This window comes from Alligator mississippiensis, chromosome 13 (assembly GCF_030867095.1).
Source record: "Alligator mississippiensis isolate rAllMis1 chromosome 13, rAllMis1, whole genome shotgun sequence".
Lineage (NCBI taxonomy): Eukaryota > Metazoa > Chordata > Crocodylia > Alligatoridae > Alligator > Alligator mississippiensis.
The window spans coordinates 7,854,278-7,879,794 of NC_081836.1; the positions used below are offsets into that span (position 1 = coordinate 7,854,278).

The window sequence follows — 25,517 nt, forward strand, 5'->3', positions numbered from 1 at the left end:
AGGGCACTTCACATTTTTCACCAGGGCGGTTCATGCTGTACGACATGGTAAATAGTGATGGACGAACTTCAAAGCAAGTCAGAGGGTTGGATAAAGACCTAGAGGTTTGCCTATTACTCTGAATTTGCCAGACCTCTTAACCTTGCAAATATTTCTCAATAAAAGTTGTCTTTTTATGTCCAGCTCCTGTTTTTGACCCTCCAGAAAGGTTTGATACTGATCGGTTGCCAGGGCTGCCAGGTTTGTGGTGGGTGGCTCTGATTCCCATCCTTGCCAGTATGACCTAGCTAACACACGGCGGCAAAGAAGATGCAGAGATTATTGTGGCTATCCAGGATAGACTCCTTTTTGGCACTACAGAGCATAGGCTTGTAGCATTAGTGGAGTCAGAGAACAGAAGAACTGAGAGAGACCTCAAGTTATCATTTAGATTATCCTCCAACTTTAAAGCACAGTAAGTATAACTAGTATGACGGTCCCTGGCAGAGTTTACCCTGTTCTTAAATACCTCCAACCATGGAGATTTCACAGCCTTTTTGGGCAGTCTGTACCAGTAATACCCTTATAGTCTGAACATATTGTTCCTACTATTGAATCTTCTTTGCTGCAGATTTTACTGATCACTTGTCATCCTGCTGCTGGTGGACATGGAGAACCACTGACCACTGTCCTCTTCATAACCTTTTATGTATTGGAAGACTGTTATCTGGTTACCTTCAGTCTTTGTTCTAGGCTAGCAAACCCAGCTCCCTTTAGGTCATGTTTCTAAACCTCATATTTCTGTTGCTTTTATGTGGAATCTTGATATTTTTCTACATCTTAAAGCAGAGTGACCAAATTGGATCCACTGCCTCAGCTGAGGCATCTCCAGTGCTGAAAAGAATGAAATACTTTTCTCTTGAATCTTATTTTAGATATTCCTGTTAGTATGCTGCAGAATATCATTCGCCTTTTTCTGCAACAGCATCACACTGCTAACTCATATTAACTTTCTGATCAATATTTTCCCCCAAATTCTTTTCCCTCGTACTGCAGTGTAGCCATTCAGTCTCCTGTTTGTACTCCTTCCTAAGTGTAGTACTTTGCACTTGTTTTCTTTTTTTTAATTGCATCTTGTTGATTTTTGGATGACTTCTCCCATCAGTCAAGACCACTTTGAAATCTAATTATCTCCTCCAGCATGCTTACAACCCCTCTCAGCTGGTGTCACCCACAGATTTTATAAATTACCTGGAGAATCCTTAAGCAGGATTCACTAATCTAGTAGGTCTTTTCTGTCATTACTATATTAGTGTGAAATGGTCTGTGGAAAACAAGGGTTTATGGGGAAGACTCTTAGTTGGATAGCTCCTGTCTCTCTGAGAACCTGCCCCAATCTCATCATTTTCAAGCTCACAAATCCATCCATCCAGATTTTCTTGCTGCCAATTTGAGATCAGCTTGCTGGAGGATGGTATCGTGTTATAAAAAAAAGTCCCCCAAATGCATTTTATCTTGGAAAAATAATCTTCAGGCTAAAGTCTGGAAAAATCTTTGTTGGTTTCCTGAGCAATCCTTCTGTTTTTTTAAATGGTTTCTATTAATGGTTTGAGATGAATCCCAGGAGTCCAGATTTGAGCCCTTTCCAGAGAAAAATGGTGTTTAAATATAGTGCCATCCCAAGATGTTATAGTGACTGGAGCTACAGCTGCACAGAGCCTCAAATAAGTTTCTTGGCAGAAGTTGCACACACATCTCTCTAACCTGCTCGCTGAACAACACATGCTGGAATAACGCGAGATGTGTGTGGCTCTGAAAGGTGACCGTCCCTTTAGATAGTGGAATTAAGTTAATTCCTCCTTTGCACGCAGCTCTTTGTGAGCCAAACTGCAGAGTTCACTGCATGTGCTACAAGATCAGGCAGTGTCCCTGAATTCTGCCTGACTGAGTGTCTTAGGTACTCGTATGGCCTGTATTAACATAGCATCTGGGCGCCTCACAAGCTTCCATGTACTCATCTTCACAATGGCCGTGGGAGGTAGGAAAGTACCGTGCTCCAGATGGAGAACTGAGACACACCGAGTGACTAAGGAGTTGTCTGCTTGGGGACACAGTCCAGTAAAGCACTAACTCCCCCATAAATTCTCCTCTATGCACTAGGGGAGCTTTTGTGTGATACAGCTTAGCATGCTTCAGAAGAGGATCAGGCTGAGCTGGAGAGAGGCCCCTTTGGGCGGGACAGGAGTTCTCAGCCTGGGAGCTGGTGCAGAAGAGCTTTTGTGCTTTTAACTTTACACCCTAGTTTATTTTGCAATAGCTTCGCTGGGTAGACAAGCCCGAAATGACTTATCAAGGCTTGGTGGTAGAGCAACAACTTGAATGCAAGTCTCCCAAGGTCTTAGTTAGCAACTTGTCTGGACCACCCTGCCTCTGATTTGTCCACATAGCAGCAGGCTCAACTGCATCGGATGTCTCAGTAACTTCATCCAGACCTCTCTCTTGGAGCTCTCCTTTCTTGCCCACTGAATCATCACTGCAGCATGACTGGGCATTAATAGATAAAATCATATTTGCTGCAATTTTTGCATGAGGGTTGAGATGTGGCCGTTGCAGTAGATGATTGTGTACCCTTTCACACTGGGCTCACACGTTTGCCCAGGAGGCAATTCAGCTTGGAGGATGTACAAACCCACGGCTGTTGCTCAATAGGGGTTCTGCAGTGAAACTGGACTAAACAGAGAAATGCTGGGACAGGATCTCCATCTTTTAAATATGATAGCCAAACCTGGGATTTCAGCATTGCAATTAGAACACAGAAGAAAAATTGTAGTAGAGGGTCCATAAGAGATGCCGCTGCTCGTTGGGTCACTGGGATAATGATAGCTTTTGTGGGACAACCCTGTCATTGTGGCTGGATTTCAGTTTTGTCCTCTGAGTTCACAGTACCAAATGCATGTTGTGTTATTTCAGTCTTGCTTACGGGATTCATTGCAGTTGAAAGATTTATTTTAATGGGAAAAGCTTTGCAACCAAATGAAGCCTCTTGGGAAACGTATGCCCTCCAGTGACTCGTAGGCTATTGCATTACATTGTTCTCTTCCATCAGCAAGAGACAGCACTGAAGGCTTTTCTTTTTCCCTTAACTCAAATTTTCCTGAGAAAAGGGGAAAGGCATGTGGATGAAATCTCCATCCTCCCGAAGGTGACAGATGGCTAGCGCTGGTGGGATAATGAGAGCTATGCGAGCTATTTGCAAGCCGTGCTCTCCTGCTGCAAAAGAATGATGTCAATGTACTTTAATCCTGAGCCGTAGCACCCCCTGCTATGGCAGCTTGTGGCTTCCCAGGCAGGCTCCAGCAACGCTCCTGACTCAGAGCACCCCCACTGCTTTGCCAGTGCACCTGCTCAGGCCCTTCATTCCCAGCCTGCGGCGCTCCCTGCTGCCTCCGTTCTGCTGTTGGTTGGAAATGGTCTTCCAATTGCTCCAAGCACATGGAGATGAGATGTCACCCAGTCCTGTTAGAGGAGATCTGCAGGGATCATTGGTCATTTGAACGTGCATCATTGTAAAATCCTTTTCGTAGCATTTTGTGCTGTGATTCATTTTTATTTATTTTTTTTGCATCCTCATACAGGAGGAGACCCCCTCAATGGGAATGAATCCTGGTGTTCCTTGCTAATACCTCTGCACATACTTACAGCTGTAAAAGCAGCACAGATGCTAGTTTGAGAATATAGGTGTGTACAGTGTCTTTAAAGGTTCAGAAGGGGCTGGTATTTGCTATCAGCACTCTAGGTAGATGGTTGTTCTGGCACCAAAAAACCCCCATACTGCAGGGTGCAACCGAAGTGAGTTACACGGGTATCACCTTTGCCCTGAGGAACCAGTTCCCTTGAAACCCAGACTAGATCCATCTCTTCTGATAGCAGGAGGGCATCTTCCCTCTGTTCTGCTACTACCATGTTTTGCAGACCGCAGGTAGTGAGCCCTGGTGACCAGAAGCATGTGCCTGCATGTCAGAAGCGGTGAAGAAGAGGTCTTTCCCTTGTGAGGGGGAAGATGCTTTCCTTTGGTTGGCCTTGTGGTCAGAGCAGGCTGCTGGATGTGCTACTTTGGGCAACAGAGCAGTGCTTTTTGTTGTGAGAGTCAATACTCAAAATACCAATAGAGGGGAGGAGACAAGGGAGGACTGAGGAAACTTGGCCTAGCTGATCTCTGCCGGGGATTGAGCTTCAGGTGGCAAGCTCATCACTCTATCCCAGCCTGGCAAGAGGTAGGTGCAGGCTCACCTCCAGGGTCTAGTCAGTCCAACTGCAATCCAAGAGCACTGTCAGTGGGCTGGGAAGGCAGGTCAGAGCAGTGCTGAGGCTGTAAGAGCATGAGATGGGGAAATAAAGAGGGGAAAGGGAGGAAAGGAAGGTGGACGTATGGCATGAGGAGGGCCTGTGAGACCACCTGCTCAGAGAGGGATCCTATATGAATACCTCGGATCCCTTCCTCACTCCCCTTCTCCCTGCCTGAGCCCCAGAGTCTGCTGTTCTTCTCTCCAGCTTAGTTGTTTTCTTTTCGAGACTTCATTGGCTTCTGCTTGCATTTGGCTCCTTGCAGTCAGGAAATAGCCGCTTCATTACAACAGCAACCACAGAAATCCACAGCCATCCCCACAAGTCATGCAAGGCACAGCCAGTAACCTCTGTGATGCCAGGCCAGCAGGGAATGGGGTGGAAAAACAACCTGCAGCTAAAGCCTAGAAGGCCTGGCTCAAGCTATAGGTGAAAATGAAGGAAAGGGGAAGGGAGAGGAGATGGTGTTGAGTTATCTGCACAAGGGTGGCACTAGCATGGGTTTCCAGGCCCTTAGTCCAGTGTTTTCCTGGCAGTCCCATCTGATGACATGGCTGAGCAGTGGCTTATCAGTTCAGAGCTTTTTCATCTTGCTGATCGAAGCAACACAGTACATCAGGAAAGGTCCCTTCTCTCCTTCACACACACAGTTGGTCAGATCCTCAGCTACTGTAGACAAGTGTTGTTTGTGGGGTCATGCTTATCTAAATCACCTACGATTCTGGCTGTCAAGGGCTTCTGGGGCAGCAAAAGATGGAGAAGCCATCGTTACAGGTGGCAGGTCAAGGAGCTGGATTATGAACGTTGCCTCCATCTAGCCCAGTGATTCTCAGTCAAGGTGCCAGATTGCCTTGCTTACTAGCTCAGGCCTACTCTGCATGGTGCCCTGCATTGTTTGGTGCCAGCCCTGTGAAGAGAGTCATCGCCCTATTGCTGCAGAGACCAGGTCAGAGCAAGCAGAAGGCAAACCTTGCAGTGCTTCTCAGAACAAATGCTCTCTTCTCTGGCTCCTCCATGGTGTACTTGGAAGAGCTCTGCTCTTTCCTGGTTGTCATAAGACTGAGATCAGCACTGCCTGGTGTCTCTGATCCTGGCAAGAGCAGAGAAGCAAGAAAACAATCAAAAGAAGCAAAGGGAGCTCACACAGCTACCCCCAATCCTTCCTACTCCAGCAACATGATTCCCATTAGGTTTGGGGGAAACCTTCAGTGGGTTCTTATTTGAACCAAACTAGTTAATCCAGAACGTTATGGCTCTTGTTTCCAGCAGGCTGGTGTGAAGGCTGTCAGGGCTGAGAGAGTTAACAGGAAACTTTGCTGGTGGACAGATTATTGAATAATTGTTGGAATTCCTAGCAGCTTCTCTTGCAGCATCTGGTTCTGGTCACTGAGGGAGAGAGGCTCTGGACTCACTAGCCTCTGGCCAGGCTGTCCTTGAGTTCACACTTATTGCAGAATCTGCAGCAACAGCGTACACTGGCATTAAGCCTCTGCAATGAAGGATTACATTTATAACGCACTTTGCTCAGTGAAGCATTTGCCCGGATAGATACCTAGAGCTTCCTTGAAAGGCAACCAGATGGTGGAGGAAGGCAGTGGGGTAGAGATGCCTGTCACCTAGCACACAGGACGGTGCCCAGTACTATGGCAAGGGACGCACATTTTTTCTTACAGAAACACTCCCCACCCTTCTTTCTTTTTCCGTTTTTAAGGTTGCATCTGGCAGGTCTCCACAATTCTCATTTCTAGTTTCAAGGGCTATGTATTTATTTCTCTTGGAAGGACAAGGCAACTCTGCTAGGGCTTAATAGATGGGGTTAGGGAATTCAGGTGTGTCAAAGGTGGCCACCAAGCCCTCTTGCTGGTCCGTAGGTGGCTGCCAATGTCAGAGGAGTGGGGCTTGTCCCGCTGCTGTGCATTGAGCAGCAGAGTCTGAAACTCTTCTCCCTTATGAAGAAGGGAGGGTTAATGACTGAATAACAATGTGTCTGCCCACAAAGTGGTGAAGGCTGCCAGCTGCTAAAGATTTCCATTCCCTTGGTGCTGCATGACAAACTACCAAACAGGACGGCTGCACAAAGCTGGCAATGAGTCCCAATAGCAAGTTCCACCTGGCAAAAGGGTTGGAGCCACTTCAATGTGTTTGGTGAGCTTCACAGCTCAGCATGGGGTCAGGACTGGGCAAAGGAGCATCCTGATGGGGCTGGAATAGAGGGTGGGCATCGGGCAGTGGGAGGGACCATGATGGCAGCAAAACCTCAAGGACTGCATTCTCTGCTGAGTAAATTGAAACCACTTGGAGAAAGCAGTCTCCCAAATACTTGTCCAGTGAGTGAATTATTCCAGGCAGGTCAGATCATAGAGGATTATTGGAAAGGTCCCATTTCAGGTTTCACATCATGGGACAAGAAAAGAGACAGGAGAGGTTTTGTTATTCTTCCCCCCGACTAGGCTCTATGCTTTCAGACAGACCGACAGGGCCCTTGGAGAAGAGCCCATTAGGAATCGCTAGAAAATGATCTGCTTTCAACTGGGTACTTCACTGAGCCTGTATACCTCTGTAGCGGGACGTAGTTCACTCTTCCAGCCTACAACACAGTCCAGCAGTTCTCCGGAAAGTCTTTAAGACCAAAGCACGAGGCCAAATCCTACTGGAGCTGTGCCATTTTATGCCCACTGAGAACTTGGGCCCCATCCTAACATACTTCATGCGCTGTTACATACCGTGACAACTAGTACCTCTCAGCTGTTCTACCGTAAGTATTAGTTGTTACAGAGAAAGGACACAATAGTCAGGACTTTTTCTACCTACGAGTGAGCCCTGGGTTTTATAACTTCCTCTGGAACAGACAGCAGAGGAAGGTGCGAGGCATGTGCTCAGCTTCACATCTCATCTAAGTGTAGCACTTTATGGTGCTAGCATTGGACAAAGAGCTCCCAGATTCTGGTCTGCGTTCAAATAGTAAACTAGGATGCACAAGATCTGGGTTCATCTTCTGGCTCTTCCATGGGCTCCGTTTTGGGCCTCAGGGAAGCCTCTGAAAGACATTGTTTTCAGAAGTCCCTAAGTGATATAGGAGCCTAAACCCCTTTGATATTCTCTGGTGTTTCTCTGTGCCTCACCTGAGAAATGAGGACATGTTGTTGTCCGTCTTGTCTGTTTAAAACATAAGCTGCTTAGGGCAGGACTTGTCTTCTACAGCACGTGACACTTCCATCTTGCTTCTCCCTCTCCCTGTTTCTCCCCTTCAGAGCTGCAGAGTGCTTAGAACTAGGTTTTGGTTCAGTTTTCATACAAAGATCTCAGAATGCTTTACAAGCAACAAGGCCCCCAGTATCTCTATGGAAAAAGTGAGTGTTGTGATGGCAATGTCACATGCAACTAGCCTGAGGCAAGGGAGATCTGACTTGATTTCAGTGCTGCTGTTTGTGGGAGTTGCAAGAGCCCGGCTCCTCTTAACGAGTTGCCATCAGGCCACATGGCAAATCAGTCCTGAACCAGAAAGACTGAAGCATCCTGACTCAAAATGCCTTCTTCCACCTTGTCCACTTGGAGATCATGCTATGAATAACCTGTGAAAGAAGCAAGACATGGGTTGATACAGAGCAGAGAAACCCACTTCACTAATGTTTGGTGTGCTGGTCTGGTGTGAGCCATAGAGTCTTTTTCTTCATAGCTTTCTAGGGTTGGAAGGGATTAGCTCATCGAGTCCGACCCCTTGTTCTGGGCAGGAAAGAGCATTGGGGTCAAGTGACCCCAGCCAGGCGCTTGTCTAACCTCCTCTTGAACACCTCCAAGGTAGGGGAGAGCACCACCTCCCTTGGAAGTCTATTCCATATTTTGGCAACCCTCACCATAAAGAATTTCATCCCAATGTCCAATCTAAATCTATGCTCCTTCAGTTTATGACCGTTGTTTCTAGTAACCCTGAGGGGCGCCCTGGTAAAACAGAATATCCCCTATTCCCTGCTGACCCCCCCCACCCCCCCCCGATGAGTTTGTAGACAGGTACAAGATCACCTCTCAGCCTTCTCTTACGGAGGCTGAAGAGATTCAGGTCCCTCAGTCTGTCTTCATAAGATGTTGCCTGCAGGCTCTCAGCCATATGAATAGCCCTCCTCTGAACCCTTTCCAGGTTATCCGCATCCCTCTTGAAGTCCTGCACCCAAAACTGGATGCAGTACTCCAGTTGTGGCCTCACCAATACCGCATAGAGGGGAAGCATTACCTCCCTAGACCTGCTCGTGATGCACCTGCTAATGCAAGACAGAGTACAGTTGGCTTTACTTATTACCTTGTCACATTGGCGACTCATGTTCATTTTCGCGTTGACTATGACTTCAAGGTCTCTTTCCACTGCTGTGCTACGTAGTATGGCTGTGCAAAGCTCCGGGTGGTGATTTGATTTGGAGATTTGGCCCGATTCGGTGGCTGAATCCAAATCAAATCAGGGGACCAATTTAAAGGTCTGAATTGATTCAAAGCTCTCTGAATCGGGACCATGATTCAAATCACTGAATTGATTGCTGTCCCCCAAATCGGTCGAATCTGAATCCGAAGCAAATACTAGCCGCTTTGCGCAGGCATACTGCATAGAATGGCACTTCCCAGTCTATAGGTGTATTGGTGAATTTTTCTCCCCAGGTGTAGCACTTGGCACTTATCTTTGTTAAATTGCATCCTATTCTGATCCGCCCACTTGCCCAGTCTATCCAAATCCACCTGAATTTGCTCGCTACCCTCTTGCACGTTTACTGTACGCTATATTTTGGTGTCATCTGCGAATTTGGACACAGTGCTTTCTAAACCCTCATCCAGATTGCTGATGAAGATATTGAACAGCATTGGTCCAAGGACAGAGCCTTGGGGGACACCACTGCCCACATCTCTCCAGGTAGAAACCGACCCATCCACCACCACTCTGGGTGCATCCCATGAGCCAGTTTTCCACCCACCTGACTGTGAAAAAAATCCACGTCACAGGTACTTAGTTTACTAGTAAGAATTGGGTGCGACTCATGCTGGTTGCCCCTTAACATTGTATTGCCCGCTGGCCCCTCACAAATGTGCTTTTTAATGATTTTTCTAAGGTCTTGCCAAGAATAGAGGTGAGGCTAACTGGCCTATAATTATCTGGGGCCTCCTTCCTCCCCTTCTTGAAAGTAGCAACCACATTGGCCTTTTTCCAGTCATTTGGGACCTGCCCTGAGCACCATGGGCTCTCAAACAGTTGTGTAAGCAGTTTTGCTATGACACTGGCTAATTCCTTTAGTACCCTTGGGTGAAGATCATTGGGGCCTGCCAACTTAAATACGTCCAGCCCCTCCAAGTGCCCCTTCACCAGGTCAGTGCTAACCGTTGGTGGATTGGTATCTCTCTCAAGCCAGACTAAAGTCTTGTTGGGAGGTGTGTTTGTATCTGTTTCCAGGAACACAGATGCAAAGAAATTGTTTAAGAGCTCAGCTTTGTCCATCCTATCTGTTACGAGTTGCCCTAGTCCACCCTGTAGCAGTCCTATGCTACCCTGCAACACCTTCTTGCTCCCTACGTACTTAAAGAAGACCTTTTTGTGTTACCTTTTAATCTTTGTTGCCAGCCTGAGTTTCGTTTCTGCTTTGGTCTTCCTCACTGCTTCCCTGCAAGTGCAAGTCAAGCAGGTATACTCCTCCTTGGTGGCTGCTCCCTGCTTCCACCACCTGTAAGCTTCTCTCTTCCCTTGTAGGCTCTCCTAGATTTCCCTGCTCAGGCAAGAGGGTTTCTTGGCTTTTCTGCCTCTCTTTATGTGTACTGGGATGGGACCCCTTTGTGCCTGCAGGATCAGTCCCTTGAGGAACTGCCACCACAATATATTTTCTTGTTTGAAAACAAATTGTTCTTACTTCTTTTATGGTTTCCTCGGTGTAGAAACTGATAGCAGCAGGATTTGTCTTTAGTGCACTGAATATTTATTTCAGGATGTGGTGTGGGCTGAACCGTACAGTGGAGATGAAGCAAAAGTCTCAGCTCACAATGAAGGGCTTATGACGTTCACACCTAGACCTTACTGTTACTTCCGACTGTTTTCATTCATTTTCCTCCTGGGAGAGTTAATAAACCTGTCTAGGATCAGGAACTCTTGCTTTCTGTTTCCTGTACCCTCTACCTCCTTGACTTCCTTGGCTCTGAGGCTCCTGTTTATGGTGCACAATGAGCTGGTATTCTGCAGGGTAACATTCACCTCTGGAGAGTGAAAAACTTTTTATGTAATTTTAGAATGGGATTTGAAAACATGGCTGTCTGATTTTGAAAGCAAGAACTGTTTGAACGGGAGGAAAACTCAGATTGGTGTTGGACTTGGGAGTTATTTGGTGGCCAGCTTTTTTTTCTTGGAGGGAAAAGAGAATTATCTGCAGATATTTCCCAGATATTCCACTTGATTGACTCTAACAGCTTGTCTACACACAAAAGTTACATCAGTTTTACTTATTGGTTTAGCATGTGTCTGTGTATTTACTGAGGCAGGCTAAACTGAGCCCATCTTAAATTGATATGAGCACCCATGTACCAAGGTGCCTTGGTTAACTAATCTGATATGAAATCACACTTTTAACTATGTCAGTACAGCTTTGTGTAGAACAGGATTAATTTATCAGTCTTTTTTTTTTCTTTTGTAGGGCCCTGTAACCATCCATGCCATTCCTTGGCTGGATGCTTACCTCTTTCAGCGTGGCTCCCTGCGTCTGTGTTTTTACAGTAGACAGTTTGCCCTGTTGACTTAACTTTGCTAGTGCCAAATGCTCTCTTACCTGCCACGACTTGATCTTAAAATTTCTTGTGAATGGGAAGAAGGTCTTCAGTCTCCTGGCACAGGCACTAAGCCAGATCAGGCACTATCTCCTGGGGCTCCGCCTCCCCTACACCCCACCTGCTGCCAACCCTATGTTACAGTCCCAATCATGTAAATAGAGGTTTATGGCCCTATTGCAATATTGTCGTCAACAGTGTCCCCGCCAAAAATACCCTGTCAAATTCTTGGGGCTACTCACTCAGTCCTTTACTCTTTCTCACTTGCCCAGTGTCAGAATAGCCCGTGAATCCTCTTTAAGAGAAGGATTGGGTGGGGGGGCAAGCTGTACAATAATTCCTCGCTAGTCCCCTTTTATTCACACTTCTGATGCTCGGTTATTCTCTTTCCACAGGAACCTCGTTGTCCCGGACCCACTCGTTGCAATGAGGCTTCCATGCAAATTCCTCCGGTAAGTAAACAGGCTCCTCTGAGCCTATATCTATGGGCTGCCACGCTGGCTCCCACCAATCGCTTCTGCCAGGGTAGTTCATACCAGGACACCACTCTCCGTGCCTCCAGGGACTCACTTCTGGTCTCCCTCCTGTGGTCTCCTGAGCAGCTTTTATCTAGCTGCTTGAGTTCCACCCTGCCAATCGGAGCCGGCAGGCGCTCATAAACCATGTTGGCACTGGCAGTAGGGTTTCTCTCTTCGACATCAGCGCTACTTGACTCAACTTGCCTTTCTGTGGAGGCTTCTCCGCTACTTCCGGTAACTCAACTTCAGTGGCAGTTACCTGCTCGCTGCCACAGGGCCCTTGAGAATTCTGATTCTTCATAGCTATCTGGTTTTGTTGCTCTGTACCAACTCTCAGAGCAGTGGATACAGGAAACACCATTAAGCATTCAACTATTAGTCTCATTTCTAAAAGCCTGGCAGCAGAGAAAGGAAATGAAGAATATTATACTGGACCTTGCAAGGTCAGTTGTGGAAGGTGCCTGTTGTTCCAGTGAATGGCAGTCAGAGAGTCCGTAGCATAGTTCAGAGATGGCCAACTTGTGGCGTGGGCAACCTCTGCATGTGGCATGCTGCAGATTGGTGAGAAGACGGGGAATACAGCAACAGGTAAGGCAGGACGTAGAAAGCAGAGTCACAGATCAGGCAGGGAGCACAGGGCAGCTCCATGCAATGTAGATCAGGCAGGGAGCAGAAAGCAGAGCACCCGATTGGGCAGGAGAAGGGGATCAGAGTGGCAGTTGAGGAGAGTATGGCATGCCTACCAAATTTTTGGTATGCCTCTCAAAAAAGTTTGGCTCCCACTGGCCATTCAAGTTTATTTTTATACAGGGGATGTGAATGTGGAGGTTTAGACTTCTCAGGTCTCTCCCATGAATGTATTTGAGGCAGGGTGACTTGCAAGAAAGGCTGCTGAGCGTGCTGCACATGAGGTGACAGTTAGTTAGGACACCATCATCGTCTGGGCTCTTTTGTGTACGCCGTCCTGAAATCAAGTGTCTTAATAGTGGTTCAGGAGCATTGACATTAATATCCTCTTGCTAAGATTGCTGTTATTCAGTGATTGCCTGCTAATCACGGGCCAGAAAGTAAACCTTGTTTTCTAAGTCAACTTCTAAGACTTGATTTTTAAAATAAAACCATGTGAGGAGGGAAGGATCAAAACCCACAGAGGGCAGGAAAGAATCAGATCTCAGGCAGACTGCTGGATGAGTGTCAAACAAAGGAAGGAACAGCTGGATCCAGTAAAAACACCAGGAAAATTAGTTCCAGACTCAGAAAGGAGGAGGGTGGGGGCTTGTTTTCAGAGCAGAGCTGGACCAGCTAACACCACCAGATAAAACTGGTACATCAAACAAAGTCAGGGAGCAGAGGAGAAGACTTCAGAGGAGAAGGGTGGGTGGGGGGGAGAGTGGGTGGAGAGCGTGTTTGGAGGAATTGAGCAACCAGCATTAGGGAAAGGAGGGAGGTGGAGTGTGGGGGGGAGCATGTAGGAGGAGGTGGGAGTTGTAAGTTGTAGGTGGAGTAATTCTGTGGAATACGAGCTGCTGTCCATGGGTCCGTGCCTGTAAACTGATGAGGTCATAGTGTTTTCAAGTTACCAAAAAAAAAAAAGAAAGAAAAAAGAAGACTTTGACGACTTGTTTTCGGGAGAGAGAGAAACGCGCAGAGGCTGAAGAATGGAGCAACTTGCAAAACTCCTCCTGTGGCAGCTTTTGCTTCTGCAAAGTAAGCGTATAGGCGATCAGCATCTTTCTTGCTCGTCTCTTATTGCACCTGGAGAGGACAGGGGGTTGGAGTTTACCGGGCAGAGCTCAAAATGTCATGTCAGCGGTTTGGTTCAGACTTATCTTGTTCTCTGTTTCTGGGGTGCAGGGCAAGGGAAGGCTCAGATGGGATAGAGGGATTGCTCCTGGCTTTTGTGGGGAGAAATGTTTGTTGGGAGGGGTGGGGAGGGGAGGCCAGAGTTATCTAAGTACTCTTGAGGGACTGTCCATGGTCTCTCCCTCTGAAGTTTGTTTCACAACCAGATGTCCTGATCTGTGGAGGAAAGGGCAGTGAATTAAAAAGAAACCCTTCAGCGTTTTGCTCTGGGGCTTGAAAGGAATTAGAATTGTTTGCTCCCAAGTGGCATCGTACTTCCTGGGTAAGGGAGGAGCAATCCAGTGGTAATTTTGGGTGAAATATGGAAATAGTGTGTGCTCTGTGCAGGTAAGAGTGGTTTGCTGAGGATTGCTTTGCAGGAAATAGGCATAGATGAATGATGAGGGTCGCGGGGAGATGCACTAACTTCTTCGTGCCTTCTCTCAAAGTATTTTTCTGGAGAGGGCATGAGCTGCTCCAGTGCTCTGTAAGAGCCTGGGCAGTTGAGAAACCCCAGTATGGTCATGCTGATGTGAAATGGCTCACGGGGAAATATCAGGGCCTCATACCCCAGAGCCCAGACCAGCACTAGCAACACTTTGGGTTGAGAAAAGCCAGGCGTGAGTGAGCATCGCTCATCTCTTTGAAGAAAGCACAGAAACACTCAGTTACTGCCAAACAGCAGAGCCTGGCACCTGAAAAGGATGAGTTCAAGATCTTTTGGGACCAGAGCACCCCCCTGCTATTCACAACCCCCCATAGAGCCCATTACACAGTGGCTGTGGTTAACCAGACCAGACATTACTATGTCCCTCAAGTCACAGATGCAATGGGTTGGATTGTTCTCAGTTCAACCCCTGGAGGATGGCTTTCAATCTCAGCAAGTCATCTCTAGTTTGCAGCACCTCAGGACTGGAACAAAAGGAAAGGCTGTAGTGAGCACATCAGGGCATGAGCAGAGTTGCATTGGATTCAGCACAGGCATCCAAGGGTGCGGTGCAGATCAGGCCTGAGGTGTTGGTGAGCGGGAAGGGAAGGGGCATGTTTGAGGAGTGTGAACCAGCCGGATTGCTAGCCAGGAGATTCAGGTGCATTGGCAAAGCCTGAGGCAATAGCAGGTCGCACTGCCGTTCCTCGCTGGCAGAGCTGTGCGGGGGCTCAGACCTGGGGGAACAGGGCCACAGGTCAGGATGGAGGGGCTCTGGCAGCGGTGTGTGGATGCAGCTTGGAGGGGTGCCCGTGCGGGGGCCAGCCAGGCTATTTCCACAGCTAGTTCCCCTTCAGGAGGACATAACCACCACGCTCCCATTAAAGCCTCATTGAAGAAGCAGGGGGGAATGCAGCCCCCTTCTTCGGTTTGGTGAGATGAGGCTCAGAAGAGGAACTCCACCCTCAAGTGTTAATCTCGCACGGGGAAAGGCGAGCCCCATTCGGCACGGCTCCGCACTGCGTTCCCCGGGCTGCTTGCCAGTGTAAAGCGCACAGGGCTGAGGAGTGTTTACAAAGCAAAGCGAATATCCGAGCTGTCTGCGAGAAGCCCCTCCACGTCTGTGAGGGATCCGGCGCGCGGCGCAGCCAAGATGGCCATTGGCAAGGGCTTGGCCGGCTCCCTGGGCCAGCGAACGGCTTTCACGTTCTGCCGAGGCTGCACATTTTTGTCTCTCTCCGATGGGCAGGCACGTTCCCGCTTGTGGGAAGGTGCTGGAAGTTAGAGGCGGATGGGTGGGGAAGGCTTTAGGAGTCCCAAACTCTCTTTCCAAAAGCAGGAGCAAAACCTGCTCTTGAGAAATTAGAATCCAGGAGCTATTTAAGGGAGGAAAAAAGGACCTTTCAGTTGGAGACTTAAAAGCATCAGCCCAAGCCCTGGTTTCACAATCAAGTGTCAATGCACGGAGGATCTTAATCCAAGAGCCAGTCCAGCGCTTGCACTCCGGGCCATTCAGAGAAAGGAGCCGAGCAGATGATGCGTGCTTCGGCCTCGGGGATCCAGCCCTTTGCATCGCTCACTGTTGCCCCCACCTGGCTGTCCTAAAACATGGGCAAAAGTCACTTCCCTCTGCTGCGTCAGCTGGTTAATAGAGCTCTTGCCTAACCTGAGCTGAGCTCACTGGTGTTGCAATTGCTACCACAGTGCCATAATCCATAGTAGCCCTGCTGACACCCTGTCAGGTCCCAGCAGAGCCAGCACGAAGCTGCTACTGCTTTCCAAGAAAGCATGAGATTAACTCAGTAGCAGCATCTGCCGTTTGCACTGACTTTGTAACAGCTCTAAAGAGGCTCTTTAAAGGCTTGGTGGGGGGCCATGATGAGGAAAGTGAGGAATTTGGAGTTTGCACAAGCTTCTTTCAGCACCTGACAAACTCCCACTCCCCCCTGCCAGACTGTAACTCTCCCTCCCCTGACACAAGGAAGATGCAGTCTCCATTTTGGAAAGGGGCTTAAGTGCTTAGAGCAGAGGGTCCACAGTGGGAAGAAAGCACCACCATCCTGGGTCCATGCACAGGTGTCGAGCAAGCAGTGCTCAGAAGGGGCATGCGGGGATGGTTAAAGCAGGGACCAGGAAGGAAGGCTCCCGGGTTCTGGTCCTGGCTGTGCTGTCACCTGTGTCATCCTGGGCATGTCACCCATGCCGAGGTTTTCTTCAGAGCCTGGGATAAAATGACTGCAAGCCCTGGGGCCATCTGCTTTGCTAATCGTGCCCAAAGTGTTCCAAGTTGGACACCCCATGACGAGGCAGCTAAAATCAGTATCTGTTTTACTGATACTGATACAGAAGCCTGGGCCTTAACATCTGTGTGGCTCTGATTCCTTGTCTGTACAACAGGAGTGATAACACTTCATTCCCAAGGCCATTGCACTGCGCTTTGAAGCGGTAAAGCCCTGTGCAATAGATCACGCGTATTCCCATGTCCCTTGTTCATTGGCTGGGCTGCCGTAGCATTCAGATAGTTACGCTACCCAGGACCCAGCTCTGTGGCCTGGAAAATGGGCAGTGAGATGGTCAAGGAGAAAGGGACTGGAGGAAAGTAGGAGCAGGTGGGAGCTGGAGGCTGAGCTGATGGGAGCTGGGTTTCTCTGGCAGAGTGGTGGTGCTGCTGGTTGTACAAGGCTGTATGCCTCATCCGTCACCTCCTGAGGTCACTGGCAAAGTTTCTGTGGACCTTGGTGGAACAGGATCAGAAGCAGTGTGAATAGAGAAGGCAGAACCATGTCCTCGCTTGTTTTGACAGGTCATGGGTATACATATTTGCCAGCAAACCCCCTTGTGAAGACTACACACCCTGCTGCTAGCCAGGTTTCTTGTGTCACTCTAATACCTCCTGCCAGTGTCTTTTATCCCCTGTTGTTAGTCCTTGGTGCAACAGAGCCCCTGGTGTGTTGACGAGCTTTGAGACAGGCTCTCAGTCAGGGCAGCAGCCCCTTCTCAGCATTGCAGACACCTTCAGCATGCAACAGGGATGCCGTTCAATGAGTGGAAGCAAGAAGAATGGTCTCCTATTCTGGCTGCTCAGAGGGTAGAGCTGAGTGAGCCATGGGGAGATGGGTTCATAGGAAAGTAGGGCTGGAAGAAGGGATGCCATGAGGCCATCTAGTCCAGCTCCCTGCTCAAGGGACTAAACCATTCCAGGCAGCGCCTGCGGAAGTGAACTTGGGTTCATAAAAGCTAGTGCACTCTCTATTTATATGCATATCTTAGTTAGTTAGTCTATAAAGGTGCCTTTTGACTGACTTCAGACTAACACAGCTGACTACTTCTCTATCATCCCAGCCAAATGTCTGTCTAACCTGCTCTTGACCACTTCTAGGCAGGGAGATTTCAAAAGTACTCTAGGTCACCTGTTCAAGTGCTTGACCATTGTCATAGTCAGAAAGTTCTTCCTAATCTCCAACCTAAATGTTGCCTGTCTTGTTTAAAATAAAATATTATAGATTGGTTTAATATTCTTATAAAACCAACCTATAACTGCCCTACGCTTTCAGTAAAGATTTAGAGAAACTATTAAGCTGCTTTATGCAATCAGGTAGGCGAAACAATAGCAACCTCTTTCCCACAACACCCACCACAAAAGAGACAAGGGCAAGGCATGTGTTTCAGAGACTTGGCCTCTTGCTCCTTGTTTGCCCAGTTTCTTCTTGGCCTAAGAGTAGAAGCACCATATAGGCCTCCCAGCCAGTTGCCCCTCACTTCTGGGACTGCCCCTGTTGTGTAAGGACATGAGGCATAGCTGCAGGGGTCCCAGGGGTTGCCCTCGTTCATGAAAGGTCAGATTCCAAATTGCAAACTGTAATATATCCACCGTTGCCTATTCTCACGGTGCTTGGCTTCAAACCTTCGCTTCTGGAGCCCTGCGATTATAGCAGAATATTGATGTTCCTAAAGGAAAACATGTTTCTAGACCCACAGTTACAGAGCAAAGCTGGGAAACATGACCCCTTCAAGCCAGAGAGCGAGTATAAAGAGCTGTACATTTATTATTTTGCTTGTTTAGAAGCCAGCTTCATAAATGTGTGTGCCTTTCTCGGGCTATTTGGATGCCTGGAGTGGGTGATGCTGGATTAGCAGGCTGCACTTTCAGAATATCTCTGCTCTCCAGAATTGCTAAACAAACCTCATTAAATTCCAGCGTCTATTGCTCTCATGCAGATTACCAACACTCACGATATTTGGTGGTGTTCTTAGAGCCCCAGGTCCTTGAGGTTCATATGATAGGACTCATGATAAATCTCAGCTTTCATGTTTTAATTTCTGGCTTCCATGGCTTTAGGAAAGAGCTGGTAAAGGTAACCTAAATGCTCCCTAGGGGCTCAGAAGGTACAAGGCAAAATACTACCCCCCTCCCCCCCCAAACTCCCGATTCTAAACCAATCTCATGACTTTCAAGAATGTGACCCTTGATTTTGGACTACCTTGGGTACGGGGTGCTGTACCAGAAGAATAGCGCTGCTCTTGCTTACACCCTTGTCTCATTTGGCCTTGCTGTTCTCATTGTATCCTGCCCACATGTCTGTCCTAGTTTCCTCCTGTTTTTGGCTTCCTGCCTCCTTTCACACTGCCCTCTCAGCCTGGATCTTGGACCTAGATCTCTTGATTATTGTGTAATGAAGCCTCTTTCAAATCATTGCTAAATAATAGAGACAAAAAAAAATCAACCCTGTATTGTTTGTCTTTTTGGAAAGGATGGAAAGCATCAGGGTCTACAACTCCATCCCAGCCTGCACTTTGCAAATGGATTATACTGAAATCCAAACACCGCTGATCTCTTGGGGCTCTGGATATTGTGGCTTGTGCCTCAGGCCAGCTTGGGAAATCTTTGTTTTCCAAAGACATGGCATGCCCACCCACCGGGCTCTGCCCTTTGCTGGCCTAGCTTGTGTTCCTAGGCTGGGCGTTTTTACATGTGGTCTCGATGTGGCACTGGGCACTTTTAATTAGCAAGCCATGCTAATTAAAAGTGCTCATGTGTCATGCGTATCAGCAGTGCAGCGCATCCCCATTCTGATAAAATGGCGGCCAGGTGCTTTGAACTAAAGCACATCAAACATGTTTTATTTCAAAGCTTGTCGTTGCCATTTTCTCAGCGCAGAGATGCTCTGCGCCACGGGTACACGTGATGCATTAGGCTGCCAGAGCATGGCAATTTGCATGCTCATGCAGACTCAATTAATTGAATCTGCTCCAACATGGAGTGTCAGAGCAGACTCCCTGAATGTGTGTAAATGTCCCAAGTCTGTGGCCTATCTGATTCTAAGGGCTCCTGGTTTCACCCTTGCCTTGATTTACCAGATTGTACTTAACTTCTTCTGTGCTCAATAAGCAATAACTGGGGAAAGCAGGACTTGGGGATAGAGCCCATTTGCTGAGTGCAATTGAGGTCACACACAGCAGAGCGAGGTCTGGAGGCAGAAGACCCAGAGGAGAGAAAAGGGCTGGGTTTTTTTCCTCCCTTTAACTGCCAATTTGTGTCCAGGACGCTTGGAGCTCAGTTGCTTGAATTCTTGTCTCTTCCTGACAAATGACGGTCCAGAGACTTTCCAGATTCTCTGGGTTTCTAAGCCAAGCTCTGGTTTACAGCTGAGCCTCCTCTACATTTTTGCTTGACGATAACTTGATGTCTGTGTTAGGTCCACAAGGCATCGAGGGAAGCCAGTGCAATCAACTCTTCTCTTCTGTCTCCTGGAGTCAGTAGCCAGTTTGGCCCTCGATGTCACAGGACAGTGGCCTCCAGCATGCAAACTCTCTCAGTGGAAAGGGGTTGCACTGTAGCCATCCTAGTCCCTGGGGACTGGCCCACCATAAAGCTAAAGTAAAAACACAGTATTCCCCATTTCCCCAGATGTTCTTCAGTGATTGTCATCTGTCTCAATGGCTGCCTGGCACCAGGGAGAGGTTAAGGAAGACCCTCATGCTGCTCTAGCTTTTCACATGGTGAGGGCAGTCCAGAACCACCCTCCAGAATCAGACTGGGAATGCAAAGGTGGCACGAAGTCACCCTTCTATCTTTCTATCCTATATCTGGTGCTGAGTTCAGCACAGGCACCTTAATTTAGCCTAATGTCTTTGACTGCATCTGTACTCAGTGGTGATCCCCCCCTCCCCCTCCCAGCAAATCAATATAAATAAGGTTAAAAGTGACGCTACCAAGGCACAAGTGTCTGCTTTGCAGATGGGGAAACTGAGGCACAGAGGTGAAATGACTTGGCTGGCTGCCAGAGTGCGAGTGATAGAGCTGGGGAGAGGACCGGGGAGTCCTGCTATGCAAGCACTAGCCCTGGCTGCTGCCTTCCCTCTAAGGAGCTCTCATAAGGGGCTTTAGTAGGTGAACTAAAGGGAAGCTGATGGGGACTTTTCCCCCAGAAGCTGTTGCTCTTGCATTACAGACACTAGCATACCGCAGCCTTGTTTCACAGAGCAGCCACGTTCTGAAGTGTGCTGCAGAAATGCACGTGGCCTGCTGACAAGACTAAGAGCCCGTCCTGGCAAAAGGCCCTTGTGTATAGAGCTGAGAGTCAGGGCTTGGGTGGTCCTTATCATGCCAGTAGGTAAACCCGGCATAATAAAATAATCCAGAGCTGGGGGGCTGCGCTATTCTTAGCTCAGGCATGGGGCAGGCCACTGGCTGGAGCACAGGGAGGTTTTCCTGGTTTGGAAGGCTTAGCTGGATGTCTTTGTCAGCTGTCAGATTTATAGAGCTGCATTTGGCCTCCATGTTTTTTACATTAAGTTGAAAGAGGAAAAGGGAAAAGTAAATGCATTCCTGTTGCTCGGCCACGAGAGGATATTCGTGCGGCACCCAATCAATCCCAGTTAACGAGCAGTAAAATGCGGTGCGGAAAGCCCTGGTTACGCAGCGAGCCAACTTGTAGCCGTTCTCCCCGGAGACACAAATTCCTGCGCCGCCCTGGCATGATGTCACTTCTCTTGCCATGGTGTGAGCAGCAGTGTGTCCCGATATGTCAGCTTTGCAGTGCCCCCCAGTACCTGAGAGTATCACCTCGTGACAGTGGGATGACATGATGCCCCCTCACACCTGATGTGGCAGAACCCAGTTGCCCCGTTGCATGTTATATGTCAACCCTGTTGGCTTCAATGACTGGCCACTCATTGCAACTCTGGGAGCACTGGTCTCTCCCACTGCTACACCACATCTGTCTCACAAGGACCAGGGTCAATAGTGGCCATTAGAGTGCATGGCTGAAGTCTGTCTAGGTCTAACGTCTGTTCAGCCCTTCAGTTCACCCAGACTTATGGTGAGGTTGTGATGTAAATTTAGGACCATCACAGTAATTAGAGTGTGGTCCAGTCATGCAGCATGGACCTAGGGCTTAAGAGATTTGCCCAGTCCACAGAGTGAACATGGATTGAGGATTTAACCTTTGTGCCTCAGTTTGGTGAAAATGATCCTTGCAGTGATACTATGAGGTTTACTTTATCCATGTCTTGAAAGCAAATTGAGATGCTCAGGCAGAAAGTGCTGTAAAGTGTCATGTAGTTCTTGCCTTAAGCTGTGTTTGTGCCCTGGCTGCCCAAAATGAAGAGCCGTAGTCTTATCTTGGGTATCATCAGGTGCTTCATAATCCATGGCTTTGGGCCTCCAGTGAAGGGACTGCTCTTTCTTTTTGGGAATGTGGTGGCCTTTTCTTTTCTAGTGCATCAGGCTATACCAACACTTCCCCAATGGGTTTGTCCTCTCTGTAAAACTGCAGCTATAAGTGTAGCAGGGTGACTTCCATTTGGAGACTTTCCGAGTCGGACGTTTGCATGGCAACTGTTGGCCATTCTTCTGCCATGATGTCATTGCCAGCCTTTGTTGGATGACGGAAGGCATAAGAACGGTTTATTTTAATAAATGTATATTCTGTGGGCGTGATTAAAGAAGTGTCATTTTGGAATTAATGTATTCCCTGTTGCAAAGAGTAAATTCCAGGGCTGAAGAGAAAAATGCAGCTTTTGTCCGGCGGGTATTGTGCCCATGGCATGAGTAAGACAAAGCAAGTGATTTTCCTGCTGTAACCCATTTTGGGGTTGAATGGTTAACAGATGGTTATGGAGAAGAATGATGTCATTGTGTTCTCAGCCTGAATCCTACTTTCAATTTACAATGTCTGTAGACCTCCCTGGGCCATCCTACATAAAAGGCAGGAGGTTCTGGACCAGTCAGCAAAGTAGTTGTTCGTATCTCAAGAAGTTCGCTCCCTGTGGATCCGAGTCGCGTGGGCTGAGAAGGCTGCCCGTGCTCTGAAAGTCTGTGCTGCATCAGACTGGATATACAAGGGGGAGAGATTTTCGAGGGCATGCTCCCAATTTGGGAAGGTTTGTTCCCTGAACGGTGGCAGGTGCTAAGTCTGAAGTGGAACAGGTTTCTCGCTATGGATATGGCGCTTGTCCAGAGGATTCTTGCTCTCCTCAATATCAGCTTTGCCTTCTGTGGTATCACAGGACTCATCTAATTGAGTCGGCTCCAGCACTGGTGCTGCTAGCTCTCCTGGGAGGGGCCAGATTCATAGTCTGGGAAGCCAGATATCTTTTGACCCTGTGCCCAGTACAGTGGCTATGCAGCCTTCCCTGCTTGTCTCCTTGGGATCAACTCTGACCTGAAGGAAACAGGATGCGAGTTGAGTCTCCAAGTTCATGCGTCTCAGCTGGGAGAATGAAGTGGGGGCCTGCTAGGAAGGAATAAATGTGAAATTACCAACCTTTTCACACAGCCAGCAAAGAGCACAGTCCTGAGAAGGATTTAAACTGGTGTCCTAGGAAGCAAAGGCTCCATATTCTACTGCTAATTCCACAAGCCACCCAGCACCTCCTGGCTGCTAAATGCCTTTGCTAATCCACTTTTCCAGTGGAGCCCCCTGTTGAAGCTGGCCCACAGGGCCCCAGTTGAGTCGCACACTCCTACTGACCACTTGTGAGAAGGGTGGGACTTTTCCCTCTCACATCAGAGAATGGGGATCAATAAGGACATTGAGATCAATGAGGATGTTGGGTGTCCTCACGTGTGAACCCAGGGACCCCTCCAGCTCCAAATGATCAGCTGCAAGGGCCGCACCGAGCAGATGACATTCTTACCATAACCAAAGGCCTCATTATCTATTACGTAGTGAGTGTGGCAGTGCAGAGTACCCTAAACATCTGGAACGAGTGGAGAGATCCCAAGCTGATAGTCATATTCCAGTTCTGTTATGATCCCCCTCTCTTACCAGGGAAAATTTTGGGCATGCCTTCTCCTGGCACCTTTTCCTGAGACCTCCCATCGGTGGGAGCCTTCGACTGCTGTCTTGTCTAACCCTGTGCAGAGCAGGTCTGTGCGCTGCATTGACAGCTGTGCCAGCAACTACCAGCAGCTTGTCTTTGCTGGTTTTCCTGCCACTGCTTTTGGTGATGCAGCTGCTATGTTGGTACCAGTAGAGGAACCTTTTCAGGGGATGGTCTTTTTCTGCTGTCTAAAGCAGTTCTTTGTGGTGTAAGGGCCCAGGGGATAGTCCCAGTAAGTATGTTCCCAGAACTGATTATAGCCCTGAGCTGTGAGGCTAAGCTGTAGCTTTCATTATGTAAATCTATAGCTGGGAAACAACACTTGAGCAGACTACAGCTGAAAGGGCGCCTGCGGCTGCCCCAGGATGGAAGGCCTAGTAAATGCTTCAGAAAAGCCAATGATCTTGTGAGATCACGATCCCTGGTCATTCCACTCTGAACACCCTGGTTTCCATCTTTTGAGCTAAAGGAGAATCACTGCGAGTCATCTCTGAAGTCATATCTTTTCTGTAAGTTGCAGAAATAGAAGTAAGGAAGGATGAAGTTACCCATTACACTTAGACCATACTAAGGGCACTAAAAATGCAAACATCTGCACACAAAAGCTCATTAACTCATCTTTAGTGCCCTCCGAGTAGCTCAAAGTTATGCCACTTGAGGGGAGGGTTAACTCTGGGCCATGCTACCTAGCTTCTGTTAAGGTCGGCTCCACAGAGATAAAATGAGCAATCTGCAATCCTCCAGCATCCCAGAATGCACTGTTCCCAGGGCTCCCTACACGCAGAGCAGGGGTAGAGCCCAGGTATCTTGGCTCCTACCCACACCCTTGCCCTCCCCCATAGTGGCAAGTCAGAGCTGTGAAGGCAAGAAACAGTAGTAACCCCTAATGTGGAACTGCTCATAGAACAGGCTAATATTAACACTGCTTCACGTTTCACAGATTTAATATGATCTCAGTGTAACGCGTAACTTCACCCTATCGTAGACGCACATTTAGGGCCTGATCGTGAATGTTTTCTCATCCCATTGCCTTCACCTCACAGGATTAGACCTCAGCTGCTGCACTGAACCTGTTGATTCACTTTGAGATGCATTGGTTCACTGCTTATAGGGGCTGTGAACAAATATACCAACAGAGCATTTTAAAAGGGTCGGGGTCTATGACTTACTGCTTAGTAGCCTGCATCCACTGAACGGATGTGTTTTGTCTGTCCACTCCTATGCCAGTGTGAGTAGAGTTACGCTGGTGTAACTGGTGGAAGAAAAGGTGTAACATTTCAGCCATTTAGCTCCACTAATACTGTAAAGAAGTGAGCAGATGGAACAGGTGCATCGTTTCAGGGTGATCCAGAGTAACCTGCTGTAATTAATAATGATTGTTCGTCTTCCTGATTAGATTTCTTTTTTAATCTGGTGACTACTCTACAGAGTTAGGGTATGCGGGTAAGTGAGTATCTCCTTCTGTACGACCGTTCAAGGGGAAGAGTCAGCTGGATTATGAAGGGTGGCCTTTAGAGGTGAATGAATGAACAGGAATCAATCCCTGTTTCTCTTCTACTGAACAAATGGCCTAGTGGGCATCTGGTGGGAACAGTGTTGCCACAAACCAGGTGAGCGGGTCAGTAGTACATTTCCAGTTTATTTTATTCCTTTTGACTAGCACAGAGACGAGGGGACGGGTATATTTTACAAAAGGGCATACAGGAAATGAACAAGATGGGAAGGCAGGAGCATGTGCTATGAGCAAAGTGTAGGATCATGGTAAACTTTCTCCTCATTTACTCTGGTGTGTCCTGTTATTTGGGAAAATCAAGGCCAAATTCTCTCATAATCGTGATCTTGTCTCATGCATTTACTGCCACTTGCTGATTCTTTTGTTGCTCTTGTCTTGCCTTAGTTCTTTGGGTCAGGGACTGTCATCGATTCATTTGTGTAGCACACCGCACAGGGTGGCCCAACCTGGCTGGGAGAGCTTTGGTGCCACACATTACTTTACAGTATGAATGAAGAAGAAATGAAGGGAGGTTGTAATAAGGAGGAGCTTCTGGATAAGATGTTTCAGCCATTTGTTTTGTGAGTAACAGTCTTTTCTTCTCTTTTAAACAGGGTCTGTTGTTCATTTGTACTCCGGTAAGTGGCATCCTTCTGTTCTGCCTTATGGTTTTGATCATTAGAAGTGTTGGGACCAACTCTGCTCTCATTGAATGCATTGGGGTTTTACTTTGGACTTCATCGGGAGCAGGATCTCAGCCCCAATGCAGAGGAAAGGCCTCCTACAACTGGAGGTTAGGAGTAAG

At 48.0% G+C, this 25,517-nt stretch overlaps 1 protein-coding gene across 2 annotated transcripts in view; it reads left to right on the top strand.

The window, feature by feature from the left end:
- The first annotated feature begins 11,501 nt into the window (after positions 1–11,501).
- The window catches only part of MXRA8 (matrix remodeling associated 8), a 31,874-nt gene continuing 17,858 nt past the window's right edge, over positions 11,502–25,517 (top strand). Inside the window, exons 1-2 of one of the 2 annotated variants that reach the window (XM_059716909.1) lie at positions 11,502–11,558; positions 25,327–25,350. Coding sequence is in view for 1 of the 2 variants with exons in the window: in XM_006263009.4 (XP_006263071.1) it covers positions 13,283–13,331; positions 25,327–25,350 (73 nt within the window). In the remaining variant the exon portion in view is untranslated. Of the gene's footprint in view, positions 11,559–13,087; positions 13,332–25,326; positions 25,351–25,517 lie in introns of those variants that run through there. The other variant, XM_006263009.4, reaches the window with a different exon arrangement.